The sequence below is a fragment of the Fundulus heteroclitus genome, chromosome 8 (genome assembly GCF_011125445.2).
Source record: "Fundulus heteroclitus isolate FHET01 chromosome 8, MU-UCD_Fhet_4.1, whole genome shotgun sequence".
Classification (NCBI taxonomy): domain Eukaryota; kingdom Metazoa; phylum Chordata; class Actinopteri; order Cyprinodontiformes; family Fundulidae; genus Fundulus; species Fundulus heteroclitus.
Genome location: NC_046368.1, coordinates 8,078,365 through 8,099,230, shown reverse-complemented (window position 1 = coordinate 8,099,230; position 20,866 = coordinate 8,078,365). Strand labels below are relative to the sequence as shown.

General features: G+C 41.8%; 1 protein-coding gene across 1 annotated transcript in view; it reads right to left on the bottom strand.

Moving 5' to 3' along the window:
* Positions 1–875: 875 nt before the first annotated feature.
* The window catches only part of niban2a (niban apoptosis regulator 2a), a 31,729-nt gene continuing 11,738 nt past the window's right edge, over positions 876–20,866 (bottom strand). The window contains exons 5-14 of the mRNA XM_012864166.3: positions 20,598–20,765; positions 12,925–13,040; positions 9,375–9,479; positions 9,130–9,292; positions 7,073–7,260; positions 6,731–6,886; positions 5,477–5,590; positions 5,280–5,387; positions 4,950–5,061; positions 876–2,395 (exon numbers count right to left, since the gene is read on the bottom strand). Coding sequence (XP_012719620.2) covers positions 1,512–2,395; positions 4,950–5,061; positions 5,280–5,387; positions 5,477–5,590; positions 6,731–6,886; positions 7,073–7,260; positions 9,130–9,292; positions 9,375–9,479; positions 12,925–13,040; positions 20,598–20,765 — 2,114 coding nt within the window. The 3' untranslated portion in view covers positions 876–1,511. The remainder of the gene's footprint in view (positions 2,396–4,949; positions 5,062–5,279; positions 5,388–5,476; positions 5,591–6,730; positions 6,887–7,072; positions 7,261–9,129; positions 9,293–9,374; positions 9,480–12,924; positions 13,041–20,597; positions 20,766–20,866) is intronic.

Below are 20,866 nucleotides of genomic sequence, written 5' to 3'. Positions count from 1 at the left end.
CTGGAAAATAAGCGCAAAAAATGGATCCACTTGGTTCCGTTTAGACTTTTTTTTTAAGGTTTTATACTTGAAGCTGCGCTCAACCAATACAATCTGACAGGGCCGGGACATCAGCCAATCAGAAAGAGAGTAGGGCGGGTCTTTGCAAAGTGGACAGTCTCAGATTTAATCATTTTAACTTTTGGAAAAATATCTGAAACTGGCCACAGATGCATGAATGAAAGTAGCGGTGGTTAAAGGTTTTCTTTGGATTTATGTGAACCAGCAGGTCAGAAAGTTCAGCAGATTGAACATCTGACAACAACTTCCTCGGTATAGTAAGCGTGTCTGTCGCTGCTCTTGCTGTTAATTAGTTATTTTCACCTGTGGCCACGTCACCTGTCAGCGCTTCCTGTAATTTAGCTGATTAACGCAGGCGACCAATCAGGGATCTCCTCATGATTCGCTGTTAGGTTTTTATTTTAAACTCGAAGAAGAGTAACGCGCCAGCTCAGGCTAATTTAGCATCTAGGCGAGTTTTCTTGAAGAATGGTAGGAATGTGAAACAATTAGCCGCATTTGACTGGGTCAGATTCGGAAAAAGTAAAAAATAAATAATTATTTCACATGCGCTTTTCTGAAACAAAGAAGTCAGAGCTGCAGTCATCAGCTGTCAGTCAATATTTAGCAGCGTTCACCTGATGAGCAGCTGAGCACCAGGACGCTGGTTAAATAAAATCACACAACTACGTCAAAAAAAAAATAATAATAATAATTAAAAAAAACTGCAGCTACAACATAGACTTGATAACTGTTTCTGACTGGGTGAGAAAGGCGATTCTCAAAGAGCCAAGCATAAAGGAAAAACTCAATGTAGTACTGATTAAAACTCTTTGTGAAGAACATGAGACAACAAAACTTTATTTATATAGCATAGCGTACATTATGAAATCCTCCACTTTATGATCCCCTTAATGCTTTCTAAGCGTTTTCCTCTATAAGGATGAATTTTTGTCTTAATGGTCTCCAGCTTTATGCCTCCAACAGCAGTCTGACAAATAAACAAGCCCATGAGATTATCAAAAAGCATACAAAATATTAAATAAAACTCATATTTAACTCGATTTACTATAAACAGGTTCATATATTTAAAGTGAACATTAACAGATGTTTATTGTTTTTAATTACTGATCAGTTATGTCCATAACTGCGTTTTAAGGCTATGTACAAATACAAGAAGTGCTTAGAAATAAGTTATAAACACAGAAAGCAGCAACGATGAAGCGCTTTGAGTCACAGCGCCCTCTGCTGACTAGATACAGGTAAAACTTAAATTACACTTTCCAATAAGGCACGTTCATTTCAAAGCGGATTATATATGTAAAACTAATTTAGTTCAATAAAAGACGATTTTTAGGATGACGAATTTAACAGTGTTCATGATTGGTGCTTCTTATAAATGTCTGACAAACAATAAATATTCAATATTGTTTCATGTTTTTTTTGGGTTTTTACTGTTCCAAAGTGGTTTTCTACACTACGAGCAGCTCCTCGTCCACCGGGTCGGCGGATTTGTCCTCAGCGGTTGGACCGTTTGCGATCAGCCCGGCCTCGCGCTCATTGGTCGGGGACTGGAAGCCGCTGTCGTTGCGCGAGCTGCAGTCTGTGGCCAACGGCTGCGACTCGGAATCGGACTCGGCTATCTGCTCGCCGTCCTTGTCCTCGTCCTCGCCCTGCACCGCCAGCTCCATCTCTTCGATGGCCTCCTGGATGGCTGCTTCCTCTTCCAGCTTCCGTTCCTGCTTCCTGCTCCCGACCAGCTCATCCATGATCGACCGCGCCGACGATTTCTCCCGCGACAACTTCTTGGCACCGTCGTCCACGACGGTGGTGACGTGCGTCACCTCCTCCGGCAGCCCGTCCTCCGCGGTGAAGGTGCCGTCGGTGCTCTCCGTCTCGCTGGCTCCATCCTCCAGGTTCTCCTCATGGACGGGCAGTACAACCTCCACCACAGGATTGATCAGGTCCCTGATCTCATTCACGCTGTCAGGAGACTTCAGAGACGGGTACTGACCCAGGTCCTCCTCGTCCACCTCTGCGTCCTCCTCGTTGTACCCGGAAACCTCTCCGTCTTCTTCAGGAATAAGGTCCACGCCTGGGACCTCTTGACAGGACTCGTATGAAATGGGCAGCCCCTCCAGCTGGATCATTGAGACCACCTGCCTGCGTCTGCCTTTGAGGCCCTTTCCGTCAGCCCTGCTGTCCACCGAGCCGTCGGGGTCGTCGGCTACGAACTTGGAGCCCCAGTCTGCAGGCGGGGTCTCCTCCAGGAGGTGAAGGTTGGGGTCGCTGTTGGTGAGAATGATGCTGTCCCTGTACAGGTTGTGTCTCCTCTGCACGGCTGCCTCCTTCACAGCTGGAAAAAACACAAAACGGGCCGTACATTAGTAACGTTACCATGTGCCACCTGGTGATGGGGTGTTAGAGAAAGGACTAACTGATGGTGCTACGCCTCCTTAGCCCCCGTTTACTCCGGACCTACTTATACCACCCTCTCTATTCTACTCCTGTTGGTATATATAAAGAAAAATAATCAACACAGCTTCTCTCTGCCTGTAAAATGTTTGTGTCTTTGCCCCGGGCTTTTCAAATTTAGTGGGGAAAGGCCTCTTGTTGCCTTGCAGCAAAAAGGTCCATGGTTTGAATCCTGGCCTGTGGTTTATCTGCAGGGAGTTTGTGTGGTCAGCCTTTTCATGCCTGGATTCTCCAGCCTCATCCCACAAAGAAAGGATTGTTAGATTAGCTGGCCTTTCTTTTCCATTTGTCTAGCTTTCCATCAACAAAACCAGTTGTACTTTCTAAATCTTGTTCCGTGGACGAGTGGCAGGATACACGGTTCATCTGAATACCCGTATTGGGTGAGGACTCCAAAGCGGAGGTGCGTCAGCTGTCGCCATGATAATTTATGTTTAAGAGTTCTCAAATTTGTAGATCTGATCAATTTCAGAACTGCTCAAATCCTTTATAAAGCAAGAAATAACTTACTTCCTGCGCACATACAACAAGTGTTTTCTGATAGAGATGGAAGATATATTTTAAGAGGAAAATTAAATTTTAAAACTAAGTATGTTCGAACAACAAAAAGTTTTAGTTTATCAATTAGTGGAGTGAAGCTCTGGAACAGCTTGCCTGAAAACATTAAACAATGTAAAAGCATCCAGCAAATCAAAAAAGAATATAAGAAAAGTATTTTTGATGAATACAAAAAAGAGTAATATATAAAAAGTTAGGATACTGTTTGTTTTACTGTAAATATTTGTCCTTTACCTCCATGACACATGTAACTGAGGGGGTAGGGCTTAATAAGCTTATGCTTCATCCTACTCCTTTTTGAAACATGATGTATGTTTATGAAGTATTAAATTTAAACATTGTTAAATCATATCATGTTCCAAAATAAACAACAACCAAGAATAGTGCAGTCAGTAAGGAATGAGGTTGGAAAAGTAGCCTGTCTGCTCCCTCCCTCGGCTAGTTTTGCCTAGGAACCTCACAACATCCGTTATTGGTGCTAAGGAGCCTTAAAGTATCCCACAATCCTTTGTGTGAAATGACATGTGAGCACAGCCCACCTCACGCAAATGAACTAAAACGTCCATAGAGAAGAGCACCCTCATTTTGTAGTTCATTTTCGGAAGACTGTAAGCCTGGACTTGACTTGCATCATCCACATGTGTTTCCGTCATGTAACGACGTCGGAGTTAAAGGCTGTCTGAAATCAGCACAGCAGTCCTAAACTCCTTTCCTCCACACGTTAGAACTCTGTCGTGTGAAGGAAAGGAGCTTCAGACTGCTGTGCTGAATTCACACATGGACGATGTGAGTCAATCTGGGCCTACAGCCATTTGAAAATAAACTACAAAGAGCGCGATCTCTCTGGACATTTTCGTTGAGTTATGTGAGTTGGGCTGTGCCTGTACGTCATGTCATGCAAAGTTCCTTGAGGCTTCTTAGCGCCTTAAGGGACGTAGGGTTCCTACTAACCGCGGAAGGGAGCGTAAAGGCTACTTTCCCTACCTTCTTCCTATCTGACTGCACTATTCGGACAGCACTTATCATGGCCACCGCTGACAAACTACCTTTTTTGCTAAAGAGTCCTTACTTAATAAGAGTGTTCAGATAGAGACTCAGTCGGCCTTTGTCTGTTTGGCTTAAGGAGTCTTCTTGCCACCACCCGCAGGTCTGGAGGCATACTGCAGCTTTCCTCCTCAGTTCCCCATAAATCAATGGGCTGATTTACATAAACGGCCCCTTACAAATGGAAACACGGCAAATTTAACTTCTCTAACCCCCAGTCGGTCGAGACAGATGACCGTTCATACTGAGCCTGGTTCTGGTTCTGCTGGAGGTTCTCCTCCCTGTTAAAGGGGAGTTTTCCTCTCCACTGTCGCTTCATGCATGCTCAGTATGAGGGATTGCTGCAAAGCCATGGACAATGTAGACGACTGTCCACTGTGGCTCTACGCTTCTTCAGGCGGTAATGCTGCTTGTCAAGACTTAATGCAATCTGCTTGGTTTCCTTATATAGGACATTTTTTGACCAATCTGTATAATCTGATCGAATTTGACTTTGGAAAGTGCCTTGAGATGACATGTTTCATGAATTGGCGCTATATAAATAAAATTGAACTGAACTGAATTAAAAGCCCCAGCCTTTGGTTTACCACAGAAACCCAAAGCCTGGAGCTCCAATAGGAAAAGGGGGCAAATTGAAAAGAGGACAGCAAAGAGACCCAGCCAAACTTTCAGACCTCAAGGGGAACTGTTGATCTAGAACAGTTTAAAAGATCGCAAAGCCTGGCTGCTTGCAGTGAAATACAAAGAAAGCATAGCTGGTTTCAAACTTTTACAAAGCTGAGCATCACTGCTGCTCTAACTGTTTAAAACAATGCGCTTGTTTCTGTGCTCACCCGTCAATATGTCCTTGCAGACAGACTGCAGGACCACGTCCTCATACATGTTCTCCACCAGCAGGACGTGGGACGAGTCCTGAAAGATCAGATCCTGGAAGCGATGCAGCCCCTGTGGAAACAGTTCAGAAGTGATTAAAACTTCTCACCTTTGACGTATAGAACCAAGATCCTGACCAGGACCCACACTGCCGAAACTGCTTTGGATTAGAGTTTTCCAAGGAGTTCTCTCATTTAATCACGTTGTTAAGGGGATTTTATCCGACAGACAAACACGATGTGGGGCATAATTGAAAAGCAACAACAGGTAGTTTTCTGCGTGTCACTCACCTCTGTGCAGGATGGAGCGAGCTCCCGCAGCATGTAGGGGATGATTATCTGCAGTAAGGCCTCTCTGAAGAACTTCTTACGCACCGTGCTGCTGTCGTAATCATATTTCTGACAGGGAAACAAAAAAAACAGACGTGACTGCTTTTATTCTGAGTTTGCTAAAATAGTAACTATAGCTTCACCTGCAGCTGGTTTACCTTGAGAACTCTCTCCTGGCATTTCTCGATGCTTTTGCAAAGGTCCGCCTCACCCTGAGACTCCAGGGACTGTTGAAGCAGCTGCTCGAACGTGTACACCGCGTTGTCCATTTGCTGCCATAACAGGGGGGGGGGGGGGGGGGGGGTTCATCATTTAATAATAATAATAATAATAATAATAATAATAATAATACTTTGGACTTGTAATGCACTTTATATTTATACAAATCCCAAAGTGCTACACAGTAAAACAGGTAACTGCTAAACAGGGACGGTTCTAGACAGGGGCCAACAGGGGCCCATGCCCCTGTAGAAATGGCCCTGGCCCCTGTACTGAAACATGATGTTAAATAAACTTCACATAATTATTTTGCAATGGCAAAGAAACCATAACTGATTGGTCACTTTGACCAATATTATTTTTTACCTATACAGCTTTACTCTAAAAAGATTTTAAAACTTACGATGTTTCACCTTTAGCTTTAGCCGTATTGAGCAGGGGGCAAAGTTTTCAACTGCTAGATCAGGGGTCTGAAACCTGCAGTTCCAGAGCCACAAGTGGCTCACTTAATATTATTACACAGTTGAATATTGCCATTTTATTGTTTTTAAATTTTTTTGTTCTGTGCCCCTGTGAAAAAACACTGGCCCCACCTTGGCCCCCCTGGTAAATTTGGTCTAGAACCGCCCCTGCTGCTAAACAATAAAAACACATGGAGAGAACTCATGAAAAATAAAATAAAAAGTAAAAGAAAAGATAAAATAATCAAAGACAATAAGTAAAAACAAAAGGGGGAAGGGTTCAATTAAAAGCTCTCCTAAAAAAGTGGGTTTTAAGGCCACGTTTAAAAGCATCCACAGTCTGTGGGGTCCTCAGGTCTTTTAAACAGGGTTCCTTTATATGGTTGTGTAAGAATTAAAATATTTATCATGTCTCAGTTTCAAGGTTTCTCTGCTTTTCTAGACCATTTCAAAGAATGCATGCATACATCAATTATGCATTTAGGGAAAACACCGATGGATGGATACAGCTTTGGGACAGAGATTAAAAGATTAAAAATAGAAAATATTTTTCCACACAGATCCACATCTGGAACACACATAAACCACCAATCCACTATTTTCCAGAATCCACGTGAGCCCTATCATCTAAAAAAAACAAGACTAACTCCCTTTTTCTCCAGCAGGTGGCAGCAGAGTTAGCTGTGCCGTACAGATGTTTTTTTTTAATTGTTTTAGGTGACAGCGGCTCACCTCCCTCATGAGGATCTGCGCCCTGCTGACGAACACGGAGGGGCTGGGAACGTCAAACCTCTGCTGCAGCCCCTCCAGGTTCAGCTTCTCCATCTGCTCGTAGCAGCTCTGCATCTTCACCGGGTGGAACGCCAGCATGGACAGCCTCTCCAGTTGCTGAGAGACACAGACAGGCAGGAGGCAATCGGTTCAGTTCGGGGATCATTCAGAGAAGATTAAAAGCAAAACATGATCTCATAGTTGAGGGTTGGTCATAGACACTCCTTGCTTTCTAATTGAAGGCGGACGCATTCCTTCTCAGGCACTCCACCGATGTTAATCCACCCATCTGGTGAAACTCACCTCTCCCAGCTTTTCTTTGCCCCCTCCGTTTAGGGAGTTCTTGTTGACCTCCACCACCTCCTTGACGAACACGTCCCGGACCTCAGAGAAGCCCCGGCTGGTGGGCTCCATCAGGGCCTCCAGGATGGAGTTGATGCAGGGCTGGACGTTGGTCCGGAGGAGCTGCTCCACCTTCGGCATCACATGAGCTGAATTTCAGGAGCAAAGCAGCACAAACAGGAGTTAGTCCACACTGCAGGACCACATTGAAAGGCGTGTTTTTGAACACGTTGCGTTTTTTTTTTTTGCGGACTGAATGTTCAACGCGGGGCTGGAATGCGGATCTTCCACTTCGCTGGAATAGAAAGCAGAAAAAAATGAGCAGCATGCCCTGTTTGACAGTCAGCCAGCCTCACTGTTTACCCTTCTGTAGAAAGTGATGTCAGGACAACGGCAGATATAAATACAGCTTCTCATGTCCAAATTATAGACCTTTCTAAGATAAGATTAGAGTTCTCGGTTTGTTTCTAAGGTGTAGAAGTTCACCGTGAATTTATGGGAGATATGTCTGGAGGTCAGGTTTTAAATACAAATCCAGATGGAAAGAAGGAAGGGGATAAAAAGAATGTAAAGGGGAAAGGACATTAGGTTGCGAGGAAAGAGGGAAAAGAAAAAGACGACAGTAAGGACAATATAAGCGTACAGAGGAAGAAGGAAGGGAAAGTAGAAAAGGGCAAAGAGGAGAAAGTAAAGAAAGGAGATGAGAAATAATGTAAAGAAAGGAAGTATGGAATAAGAATTCTGGAAGTGTAAATATTCCATATTCTTGTCTTTATTGCAGCCTTGCAAAAATATTTAATATTTTGTGTTCCCGATGCTGAATAGTAACAGCTTGTTCTTAAATAACATTCTTTGAACATGAAAAAAAAAGCCTTCTGGCTAATTCTGGCTTCATTCGTGCTCGTGTCTTGTCTGCTGTTTTATTGAATTGCTCTGACCGCTTTCAAATAGATAAAATAAAATAAGGGAAATGCAGGTAGTAAAACGAGCCACATATAGGGAGATTTTGGGGTTTAAAGTTGAAGTAAAGTTAATGTTATTAGTAAATTTAAGCAGCGTTGGGTGGCGTTCTTTGCCAAGGTAGCACCTCTTCTCACAGAGGCAGACAGTGAGAAGTGCACCTTCAGGTCTAGCAGATTAAATAACAGAAGAAGAACGGGAATTTGCCTTAGAAATAGGATGAAAACGTGGATTAAAAGAGCCTATTTTGAAAAATACCCGGTTACATCACCTCATCTGCTTTAAATGTGTCACTTGGGGAGTTTTGTGTTTGCTCAATGTCAGTTGAAAAAGTCTTCAGCACTAGAAACTAAAGGAAGGCAATCATTCCCATTAAAGGAGCAGCTGCTGAGCTGCCCTATTTTAGTCCCTCCTCTCCTTGTGTCGCCCAATGACATCACCATGAAACTCATTTTCACAAAACCAGAAAAAGACAAAACATCCTCCCATACCTCCCTGTCATATTCAACCAATCAGAGCAAACGGCTATACACAAGGGCCTTAAATAGGAAATGATTCATTCATGTCTGACAAGCATATGAAAGAAATCACTTCCCAGATTTGAGTTTCAGGGTGAAGATCATTGATGAATATTTTCTGCCCTTCTGTCGTCATTCTAATTAAAGACCAATGACGCCTAAAAGTAATCATCTAATTAAGGCTTTTTAAGCTTTAGAAACTCGTGTAGTGACTATAGTTGTGAGTTGTTTCGTAGAAATCCAAACTGCTGTCACTTTACATCTGTTATTAGACTCGTGAAATGTATTTATCTTCTATCTTCAGTTTTGCTGATCATGTGTTACAGCTTATGAAAACCCCAAATTCAGTTTCTCACAATCTCATCAATGATAGAGAAATCTGCTGACTTCACAGTTGTCAGAAGCATATTAATGGAAAGTTGAGGAAAATAAGAAAATAAGGTGGAGAAAGGCACTAAGTTGACACTTTTTCAGGCCAGCAAGCCCTGAAACCGTCGTTAGTATCTCCTAATCTAGTCTCTGAAGGGAGTTTATAAGCACCTTTTATCTTGCCAACGATATGTTCTTTGGATGTGATGAGCATGTCCATGTGACCCCGCAGCTTGACAGCTAATGTTTCATTCTCGAGTTCACAGTTGTCCACCATAGATTTGAAATCCTTATTGGTCCGGGACAGAACCTGCTTGTACACGGCATCAGAGACCTGGAGAAGAGAAGGTAGTCAGAGAACATTGTCTGAAAATGTGTTTGCCTGCGTTTGAATGGCATGTCTGATAGAAACTCACCAACATCCAGTTTCTCTGTCTCTGCTCCATCTTCCCTCGCAGACGAGGGCCAATCGCATCTCTGAGCTCAGGGTGGAGAGTCTCCATCACAAGATTTGCCAGAATCTGCAAACCAAGTCCAGTTGTCACGTATTTTAGTGAAGTAACGTCCGACACATTACTTAAAACCGATTTGAATGGATAGATAAACAGACAAACATAGATGGACGGGTGAATGGCTAGAAACAGTTGGAGGACCTAGAGACAAAACGATGGATTTACAGAGGGATAGGTAGATAGAAAAATTGATGAATGGATTGATGGATACAAGGACTGATGAATTGAAGAATAAATGACCATAGCATTTAGGGCAATTAACAGCTACTACTTCAAACAGCAGCTACTACTTTATAGCAGCTACAACTTTATAGAAGCTACAACTTAGCAAAGCAGCTACTACTTAATATTGCAGCTACTACTTTACAGCAGCTACAACTTAGCAAAGCAGCTGCTACTTAGCAAAGCAGCTACTACTTAGCATAGCAGCTACAAATTAGCAAAGCAGCTACAAATTAGCAAAGCTGCTACTACTTAGCAAAACAACTACACCTTAGCAAAGAAGCTACTACTTAGCAAAGCAGCTATTACTTAGCATGCCAGCTACTTCTTAATATAGCAGCTACTACTTAATATAGCAGCTACAACTTAGCAAAGCAACTGCTACTTAGCAAAGCAACTACTACTTAGCAAACCAGCTACTACTTAGCAGCTATTACTTATTTTCAACTTCATTCAGTCAGAAATTAACAAACATGGCAATTAACAAGCAAACCAACTACAAGCTAGCATAGCAGCTACAATTTAGCAAAGCAGCTACAACTTAGCAAAGCTGCTACTACTTAGCAAAACAACTACAACTTAGCAAAGAAGCTAATACTTAGCAAAGCAGCTATTACTTAGCATGTCAGCTACTACTTAATATAGCAGCTACTACTGTATAGCAGCTACATCTTTATAGCAACTTCAACTTAGCAAAGCAGCTACAAATTAGCATAGCAGCTACTACTTAATATTACAGCTACTACTTTATAGCAGCTACAACTTAGCAAAGCTGCTACTACTTAGCAAAACCACTACAACTTACCAAAGAAGCTAATACTTAGCAAAGCAGCTATTACTTAGCATGCCAGCTACTTCTTAATATAGCAACTACTACTTCATATAGCAGCTACAACTTAGCAAAGCAACTACTACTTAGCAAACCAGCTGCTACTTAGCAGCTATTACTTATTTTCAACTTCATTCAGTCATAAATTAACAAAAACATGGCAATTAACAAGCAAACCAACTACAACCTAGCATAGCAGCTACAAATTAGCAGAGCAGCTACAACTTAGCAACGCTGCTACTTCTTGGCAAAGCAGCTACAACTTCTCAAAGCAGCTACAAGTAGTTTGCTTAGAATATAGTTAAGTAGTAGCGGCTAACTAGTCCTGGCTAAAGTCCCTTAAATGATCATTTAAATGATCATTTAAGGGACTTTAGTCCTGGCTAAAGAAATCCGCTTTCAGACATCAAAGGAAGAGGTTGAAGTTGAAGGTTGATATAAAATTAAACATGTCAGAAAAAAAATCATTATACACTTTAAAGAGTGAATAGGTACATAAATTATTTAATTTAAAATGTCTTAGCATTAAATTACATATCAATAAAAATTATTATTATTTTGGTGCAATCAACATATTTTCTAGTTATTCTAGATTTTGGAAATGTCAGCTGTAGTCACAACCATGCTAATATCCACCGATCAAGGAAAAACAAAGATGCCCCCTTAGAAACAACACTCCCTCTTTTCCTGTGTGGTTATATTGGCAATGAGGGGAAATAAGGCGATGAGGAGGGAGGGAGACTGGTTTTACTGACCTCAGCTCCGCCATGAAGGCTTAAATATTTGCTGAAACATTGTTCAGGCTGATGAGGGGACTCTATGAGCAAAGTTTTTCTTTGTTGTTGTTGTTGGGCAGAGGCCCTGACAAACACCACTATTGTATAGCTTGTTTATTTAAAAGCATGTTAGTCCAGAAGTAGCCAGTTAGATGAAACTGCATCGGTGCAGGTCCTAATATTGTGGTTTTATTAAGGAAAACTTCCCTCTTAAACAATAATCAAAATCATCACAGATAAACGTATATTTTTTGTTCAGTTTCTAAATTAAAAACTGCTTTGAGCCAATTAACTTTAACTTTCATTCAAACAGAGAGCCTCTGATCTTCAGGAAATACCTTTCATCATTGCAAATGTTTTTAATCTTGCTTCCAGGATAAACACGACAAATTTGAATTAAATCAGTTCTTACGGCCCTCTCCACACTTTTTCTCTTTCTCGCTGACTTTAGATGAAGTCATCAAACAATGTGGCGTCATTTTTGCTTCTAACATTACTCATTCACTGGATATTCAGCAGGATCTTTCTTCCAGTTGAGATCTGTTGTGTTTTCAGTGTTCTTGTCATTTCTTTTGAACAACGTACATTTAAATACACAGACATTCACGCGCAGGCTGTATAAAAAAGTATTTGGCACCCTACAGAGTTCCTTCTGTTTTTGCACTTTTGTCACAGCTAAATGTTTCAGACCAAACATATTTGGCCCAGCTGCTGCTTTGATGTTTTCCACCTGAAGTAGCAGGAATGGCCCAGAGGTGTAAGCTGAACTATGTGTTACTGCATGTTTTCAGATACCTCTAGTGTTGCCCTGAAGGAACTTGCAGCTAAAACGATGACAGTCGGGTACAATACAGAGGATTACACCCTGTTCTTCTCCGTTATACTCATTCTGTACCAGAATGGGCTGAAATAATGTAGGTTATGAGTTTGCTTCTATGCAAAGTTTTGCTCTAAGCTATGAATGATTGACACAGTAAATTCACTCCCTCTCCGTATTTGCCGAAAACATTCCTGGTCTTTGTCTTTAAGTATAGACGGCTATACTGACGGCTAAAAGAAAGAGCTGCGTAGTCATAACTACTCGAGCGCAAACAAAGTTTATTCTAGCCGACCGCGCTGGATAAAAACATGAAGGTAAAATTCCTTCACTGCCAATTCTAAACACACAGTGTGTGGATTGTTTTTGCGGGTTGGGTGAATCAGGCTAAATTCAGGAAACCGGACATTAACTGGAAATAATTGAGGTATATTAAGGAAAAGTAAGAAGTACAAAGCTTTGACAGAAACTGAAAGGAAGTTAGTTATTTAGAGAGGCGATGCCAAGCCGAAGTCTGTTTCTGTACGGGTCTTTGTTCTTGATGGTCCATCTGAGGAGCTACAGAAAGAACCCCTCTCCCTGGGAAAGTAGAGCTGCAGGTCTTTCATCACCTTGATCTGAACTGTTATTGAGAAATACTTTCACTATACTGAACCTGAAGAAGACACGTCACCCAAGTCACAATCCTCCCTTCAATTTAGGCGTGGCTCGTTAAAACACACAAAGCCGGGTTTATTGTCTGAAGATGTGTTTGAAGAAGCGCAGGCATTACAGAATTGTGGTGGATCAGGAATAATTTAAGGTCCTGACCTGTCCTGGTGTTCCACACATCATCACCCAGGTGCCGTAGTGCCCTTTGGCTTGTCGGTAGCGTCTTATAGAGTCCACGAAGGCGGGCGTCTCAACACTTTTTTCCTCCGACAGACCTAGAAAATACACAAACGCAAATAAGATAAAGATTATGAAAGATTTAAAGGATTGTTGAAAAGAAAATTCTAGTTAATAAACATTAATACAATAAATAAAAACAAAATAATTGTAAATATTAAATAATAAAGAACTTTTTTCTCATTATTTTTCATATTTTTTATTATTATATTACATTCGCTACTTAAAAATATGAAATAAATTAACTATAAATTGAAGATTGAAATGAGTAATCCAAATAAACTTTTACGAGGCAGTAAGTTGAAAACAATATAAATATGTATAAGAATTAAATAAAAATAGTAAATCAAAAATAGTAAACAGCAAAAAAGCAATAAATTAATAAATAAGCCATTAGAATATATAAAAAACATTAAACAATTCTAATCATAGTAAAACTGTTATTATAACAAAGAAGAAATAAATAAGCCTAAGCACAAAATAAAAACAAATCATGCTAAAAATATACAAACAAAGAAATAAAATTGATACAAATAGCAAAACAAAGCATTAACACAAAGTTCATTAAAAATTTAAGGCAGTAATCATAATATTGTACCTTTAGAGATTAATGACAAAAAAACACATAAGATTACAAGAAAAAAGTAAAATAAGATTCAAAGATATATTTTTTAAACATGTTTCTTCTTTTATTTTGTCCAGTTTATTCAAATTTGTGTCTGTAATGACTTTTGTTGAGCTTTATGGTCTAGAGAGAGCCTCACAGCGTCAGACGTGAGTAACGTCTGCGGCTCGATGCATCAGAGGGATCATCTGATCCGGCTGAACAGGCAGCCTCAGCTCACCGGGCGCCGGTCAACGCACACATGCTGCGCACCAATCACACGTTAGCTCGCAAAACAGGAAGACGTTGACTTGTTGGAGGACTCATATGGTCGCTATGGTAACATATGACAGGACAATAGAAACAGTTCAGAAAGCGTCCGACATCCCGTGTTCAGTTTGGGGAAGTTTATTTTCACGTGGGTGTAGAGAATAGATCTGCGCTTCTGATTCGTTTTTTTTTTTCTCCCCAAGACGCACTTCTATACTTCAGGCCTGGACATGGAAGAGTCATTTTAAATTATATAAATACAAAGCAGCATTAATAATTGTATTAATCACAGTGCGCCTCAGGTTATACTGAGGTGCCACAAACCGTGAGGAGCCAGAACCGCAGCAGCTTCCTGCTGCTCTCCAGTTGGATGGATGCTAAGTTGCAGACAGGATGCCAAAGTGGTGATTTGTTTGTTTAAAGCTGTAACGCACACACACACACACACACACACACACACACAGTAGAGCCTGTGAAATGCCTGTCAAGCTGTTTCTCTTTCTGGCTGCAAGTGTGTGACTAAGAGGCGAATCACAAAGACAGGAAGTTACCAAGAACTCTGGACGAGGAGGGGAACCAGAGCCAGACAGGAAGCCACCTCTGCTGCCAGCTCTCTAATTCTGCTGAAAGGCCGAGCTCTGGGCTCCTCTGGCCTCCGCTCGTGTTCCTGGGATAATTCACTGGATGCTAAATCATTCTGAGGCTAAACTCAATCAAATGCATTTTCTCTTTCTTTTACTTTTCAGACCCATGATTTTTATTGACAAAACAAAAAAAAAACATGCAAGCGAGAGGAAAAGCCGTTGTGACTGATATGCCTGGACGCTCATGCTCTGTACAGATAATATATCACATCTGGTATTTGAGGTAAACATGCAAATGTGTGCTGATGTTCCCCTGTTCAGCTTGCAGCAACACATGCAGCGACTGAAGAAGCTTAAAAATGCACCACTGGTCTGACCAACCAGTTGACACGCCTTCGCCCTCATCCACTACGGGACGGAGGCAACCAATGGCATCGTTCAGCAGACTGCTGCAGTGAAGTACGGCAGGACCCACGAAGGAAAAGTAGGACGCTTCAAACCCCAGAATCACAAATTTGACTCTTAATTTATGGAAACCCTAACGGATAGTGTTCTGAAGATCAACATACATTCTGACTGTAAACGTATTTTCCAAAATTCACAGAGCAAAGCTAGCATTGGAACTGGATTTTTTCTAAAGCTTTCATCATCTCACTTTAAAAAGGGAACAAAAAGTAAGTACAATTTTCTTGAAATTAGTGCATTTGCCCTTGATTTGAGCAGAGAAATAAGATTATCTGCCAATGGAATAAGATCTTTACACCTAAAATAGGAACATCTCATCTTTGTCATCTCATTTCAAGTGCAGGACATCTAATTATCTTATTTTAGGAGTAACAATACTCATTACACTGGCAGATGATCTTATTTAGCTGCTCAAATCAAGGACAAATACACTAATTTCGAGAAAAGTTTACTTACTTTTTGTTCCATTGTTGCAGCGCTTTCAAATCATCATTGCAAAATCAACATGATCAATACTGCTGCAATACCTGGTAGGTCGATATATTCCAAGCGACATGCCTTCATGCTCCCTGTGTCAGTAATTTATCCACTCAGCTGTGGATGTTGACCGTCTTTGGTACAGAATATCATAGGTCTGGACGATAATTAAATAACGATATATATAGATCGATAGACGTATATCGATGATAGGATAAAAGGGTCAATAAAAAGTTTAATAGAATAAAAGTTTTCCTTCCTTTTGCATTCTACCCATGTAGGTTAATATTATAGTCGTCACATCCTCCCAACCAATCACAACGCAGATCCAGGAAGACTCCGCCCCCTTGGAAGAGTTCAGAGAGCACGCGTTCTTTTTTATTTCTTAAAAACTTAGAGGTTTGGTAAAAAGTGAGTTGAATAAAGGGTTTGAATTCAGTGTATGTGTGTTCTGTATCTACGTAAAAATAAGTTGCTTAAAAAACAGCATAAAATGGCCACGGCTGCACTTAAAGTATGGGTTTTTGAATTTGTTGATAATTATGGATATCGATCAATATGATTTCTATTTTATCATCTTGCTTTTTATTCTATATCGTCCAACCCTAGAATATCACGGCCAAAAGGCTGAAGCTCATGAAGAGCAGTAAAGACTCATGATGACAAAAAAAAAAAAAAAAACACAGAAAAGTAAAGAAAATTAGGTTTTAACGCCGCAGTTGCAATACTTTCCCTAGTACCGTACCACCCCAGCTCTATCCACCGTTTTTTTGTCTGGTTTTAATTCCACAAAACTTTGTCACATGATACATTGAAGCCAGACTTGAGTCATGGTGTGACCAAAGACCGAGGTGTTCCAGGGGTTAAGGAAGACTTTTGGTCCAACCACAACCTCAGCGGGTTCTTGGTTTGTATCACCAGTTCAGGCTTGTTCCCGGTGAGCGCTGGACATCACCAGGTTGATCTTTGCCAACAGTTACTCCCATTTGAGTGCGGACTTGGTTGGTTTGCAGCCAAGCGCCCAGCAGGAAAATTAGCTTCTCCAAGTGTGATGCCGTGGCCCATTAAAACAGGAAAAGGCGGGTTTCCTTTGGTTTCCTAAGCTCCTCCTCAAGTGGAGGAGCTTAGGGTGCTGAGTGTCTTCTCTATGATTTTAGGTAGAACATCGAAAGACGGATCAGGGGAAACACCATAATGGGTCAGAACAAAAAGCTACTGTTTTAGCTACTGTTCAATCTTTAACTCTAATGGAGAGCTGGGGACGACGGCCATGAGCATGAGATGGCGAACACAAGCGGATGAAATGGATCTCCTCAGAAAGTTAACAGGTCTTACCCTCAGGAGGGGCTCAGAGTAGAGGCGCTACTTCTCCATATTACCCGAGGCAGTATGAACACCTGTTACAGATGTTTCTGGACATCTTTCTTGTGAAGCCTTTTTGAAGGAGACCTCTGGCCTCTTAATAAAAGTCCACATAGCTCACCCCACCCCTACATATTATTGTTTGACGGCGGTCCGCATAGTCGCCCTGATTAGACTACAGCCCCATGTGCCAAAAAACTACCATGTGTGTTCTGACTCCATCAGAACCAGCATTAATTACTTCTGCAGCTTGACCTACAATAGCTCGTCTTTATTCACCCCTGCAATGTATTTTCACATTAGGTCAGCTAAGTTGATGTATTTGGCTATTTAGACGGTTAATATCAATATGCTTCTGTTCATTTGACCTCTTATGAGCTCAGAGCTACTTTATTTTAAAGCTGGATTAAAATGAAAAACAGTCCCACTTCTTCCATAGTTATTATTGATTGCATTAGATGTGAGACTTAAACCCCCCAAACAGAAACAAAACCAACTTAACTGGCAGACTTATGCAGGTTTTATTCTGTCAGGCCTGTAAAAGTCTAAATATTTTCCTGCAAGAAGCCAGATCAGATTACAGTTTCTTAGCTCCGTATGTGTGTTTGCTGAATGTATTAATAGAACATGTGGCAGCACTTACCACAGTGGTTTTATTTAAAGCATTTCCCTCTCTGCCCGCTTCCCCCACGCTCTGGTGATGGTTGCTGCAGAAGCCGTCAGGGACGGTTTCCCAGGCTTTTCTTACCCCCACATAATGGTTCTCACTTTATATCTTTGTCTTACAGAGGAAAGAATCTGTCTGAAGACTCATCCTGCCTTTAAAATAAATATGTCCTTGAAGCACTTCTTTCTTTCTGTCTTTCTTCACCAAACACTGCTGCTTCCTACTGACACGCATGAGTGGGATTTGCCCGTATGGTTCAGGCGTATGGAGGCAGCCCAACCCACAGCGCAATAAACGGCCACGGAGGCACACCATCAGCCGCAGACATCACAACCAGCTTTAGATCTCTGCCTGGGAACGAATGGGAGCAGCAGACCCTGTCAGGGTTTATTTAATATGCTGGTTCTCGTCTCTGTAAGCTAACAGAGAACCAGAGGACACAAAGTCAGGATTTCACATCTGAAAAAGAGCTGCAAAGAGCTGCAGTGCAGGTTCATCAACGGTTATACTGCCCCTTCAAATGTTTCTGTATTTTTTGTAACACAAACTTAAATGGGTTTTATCCAGATGTTTTTGTGACAGTAGAAAAAATGATGCAAGGTCTTCTTTTCCCCAGATAATCTGAAAAATGTTTCACATGTTTGTGGTCTTTAATCTGATGCTCCTTAAATAAAAACTCAGCTGCCTTCAGCAGGCTTCTGATTAGCAAAAACAAAACTCCACCTGTGTGTTATTTAATCTCTGTATAAATCCAGCTGCTCTCTGAAGGCACCAGATGTTCGTTGGAGAACGTTACAGAACAACCAGCAGCATGAAGACAAGGGAAACCAGCAGACAGGTCAGAAGGACAGAGAGGAAGTTGTAGAGATGTTTAAAGCAGGGTTGGGTTATTAAACCACATCCTGAGGCTCTGCTCAATCCATTATCTGTCATTGAGAGCGGGAAATGCTAACTCTGGAGGACCTAAAGAGATCCACAGCTCAGGTGGGCTCGACAAATCCATTCCTTGAAGAACAGTGGCACAAAGAAAGATATTATTTAAAGAAAATCATAAGAAGTCCAGCTTTGAAGGCACTTAGAAGACACAGCAAACATAAAGAAGGTGCCCCGATCAGACGGGACCAAAACAAAACTTTTTTGTCCAACTGGACCCAGCCATGATGAAACACGGTAGCAGCAGCATCATGCTGTGGGGATCTATTTCCTAACGACAGGCAGGCTGGTCCGAGTTGATGGGACAATAGATGGAGCTGAACACCGGAGACGCAGCAACCCTGAGCAAACATTGAGGACTACTTCAGAACGGTTTAGATCAAACCATTTTCTTCTGTTAGAATGGCCTAGTCAAAGTTTAGACCAAAATAATGGTTACAGACGTTCTGGATCCATTTAATTTCATTGAACCTCAAGTATTTTACAAAGATGACTGAGGAACACAAGTACAAAAATACTCTAAACGGTTGCTACCACTACTGAAAAGGTCTAGAAAGTACGAGGGCTGAATACAGATCAACACCACACTTTTCACTTCTCTTCTTCAAAACGGTGATAAAACTGCGATAAAATACACTGAAGTGGTGAAAATTCAGTGTTGAAACAATGTAAACACGCTCCAGGGGTAGAAGTACTGGCGTCGTACGCCCAATGCAGGCAGAGCTGCCGCCTCAGACGATGATTAACTGAACGCTTTGCAAATCATCTTGTTAAGGTGATGCAAAGCAGCAGCCAGTCGCCTCGCTGGACGGTTATCGAGGATGAAACAAAGAGAGCTTTAGCTGATTCAAATAAGCCTTCGGTTTGTCAGAGTGAGCATTTAACTTGTGGTTTGCCCCTATCAAGGTCAGCTAAAAAGTGCCCGTGTCCAGCTAAAGCAACTGCTTTGCATGTAGCCTGCATGCTGCAAATTACTTATAAATGGACATAAATTAGATCATCTCTGCAAACATAACTCTTTTCCTACTTTATATTGTCCACCAGTATGAACATTAAATATGGACCAACGGGAATCAAGCATTTATGATGGACATTAACGAATTACAGCCTTTCCCATGACCCGGTCTCAATCCAATATGTAAGATAGGCTAATTGATCAATTAAGGCATTCTTACGCCCAATAAGCCCTGGATAATGCCCAGGCTTGACCATCTCCACCATCTGCAAGAGTTTTGCTGTAGAAATATGCTAGAAGAGGGTTGCAGTGGTGGAGAGACGACCCTTGGTGGAACTGGGTGTTGGTATGGCCTCGTAAGGCCCGGTGGTTCTAATGCAGGAGCTGAGGATGAATATTCATGTGTTGTCAGACAAAACATCTAGATTACTGACTCTTTTATGGTTTGTGAATCCCCCACACTTAATAAAACCCAAATCCTCATCAGCGACACCTGCTTTTCCACCTGACAGGACTGAAACAAGTCCGTCCGTGCCAAAGGCCGTAGGCGTTTCTTTGTCAATGAAACCTCCAGGAAACCGCGTTTCCTGCTCATCGCTATTCCTACAGTCAGCCGCGGTGAATGCGATGCTTCGAAGTATGAAAACGTGATCACACGGGGACAACAAACGCTCACCGCCAACCGGAGATTAACCGAGACAGTAGGTGAGCAATGCCTACAAGACCAACAAGGTGGCTGAACAACCTGTTGCATGTCTCTGCCTCCGGTGTCTCAGAACAATCAGATGAGTCATGTCACTGCAAGAAGAGACAGATCAAGAATTGCTCCCCGCCCTGATGAAAAGGGCATCAAAGGGACCACGGAAAAAAACAAGCCACAGTATCCTACTCAGAGCACAAAGGTAATGCTCAAACAAAACCCTCAGAGAGTAAAACAGGAGCAGAAACTCGTTAAGGCCCGTCTTCAACAGCAGCAACAGACAAAGACTTCATAATTAGTCCATTGTAGCGTTTCCTAAAGATGTTCAACGTCTGATATAAAGCATTCACATGCTTCATATCAGACACACCCACATCTCAACCCCGAAAAAGATGGTACAATAAGCGAAAGGAAGGCAAGAATCTTCATTGGGGATGTTTCTCATTCTCCAAAAGATGCGCTGTAAACTGCCGTACTTATTCCGCTCATCTCTGTGTAGCGCATCTGAACTGAAGTCCCTAAATTGGTGGCCTCCTTGCTCCGTCTGTCCTGCTGCGTGTCTGTGTTTAGGTTATTACCGTTGTTGCTGTGTCGGATGCAGTCCTGCAGCACGGCGTGCCACTTCTTATGCTCCTTCTCCGTTCCCACGCAGAAGTAGTGGTGCCGGGCGTACGGGTGCCACAGGATCAGGGGGAACTGGGTCGGGTATTTGATGAAGGGGACGCCGCTCGCTTTGGCTTTGAGGCCTGGAACAAGTCACAGAACAAAGCGGGTCATTTAAAACTTTAGACGCACAAATTACTCAACTGTTTGTGCACTATGCAAATTTAAGGAGTACAGCTATGGT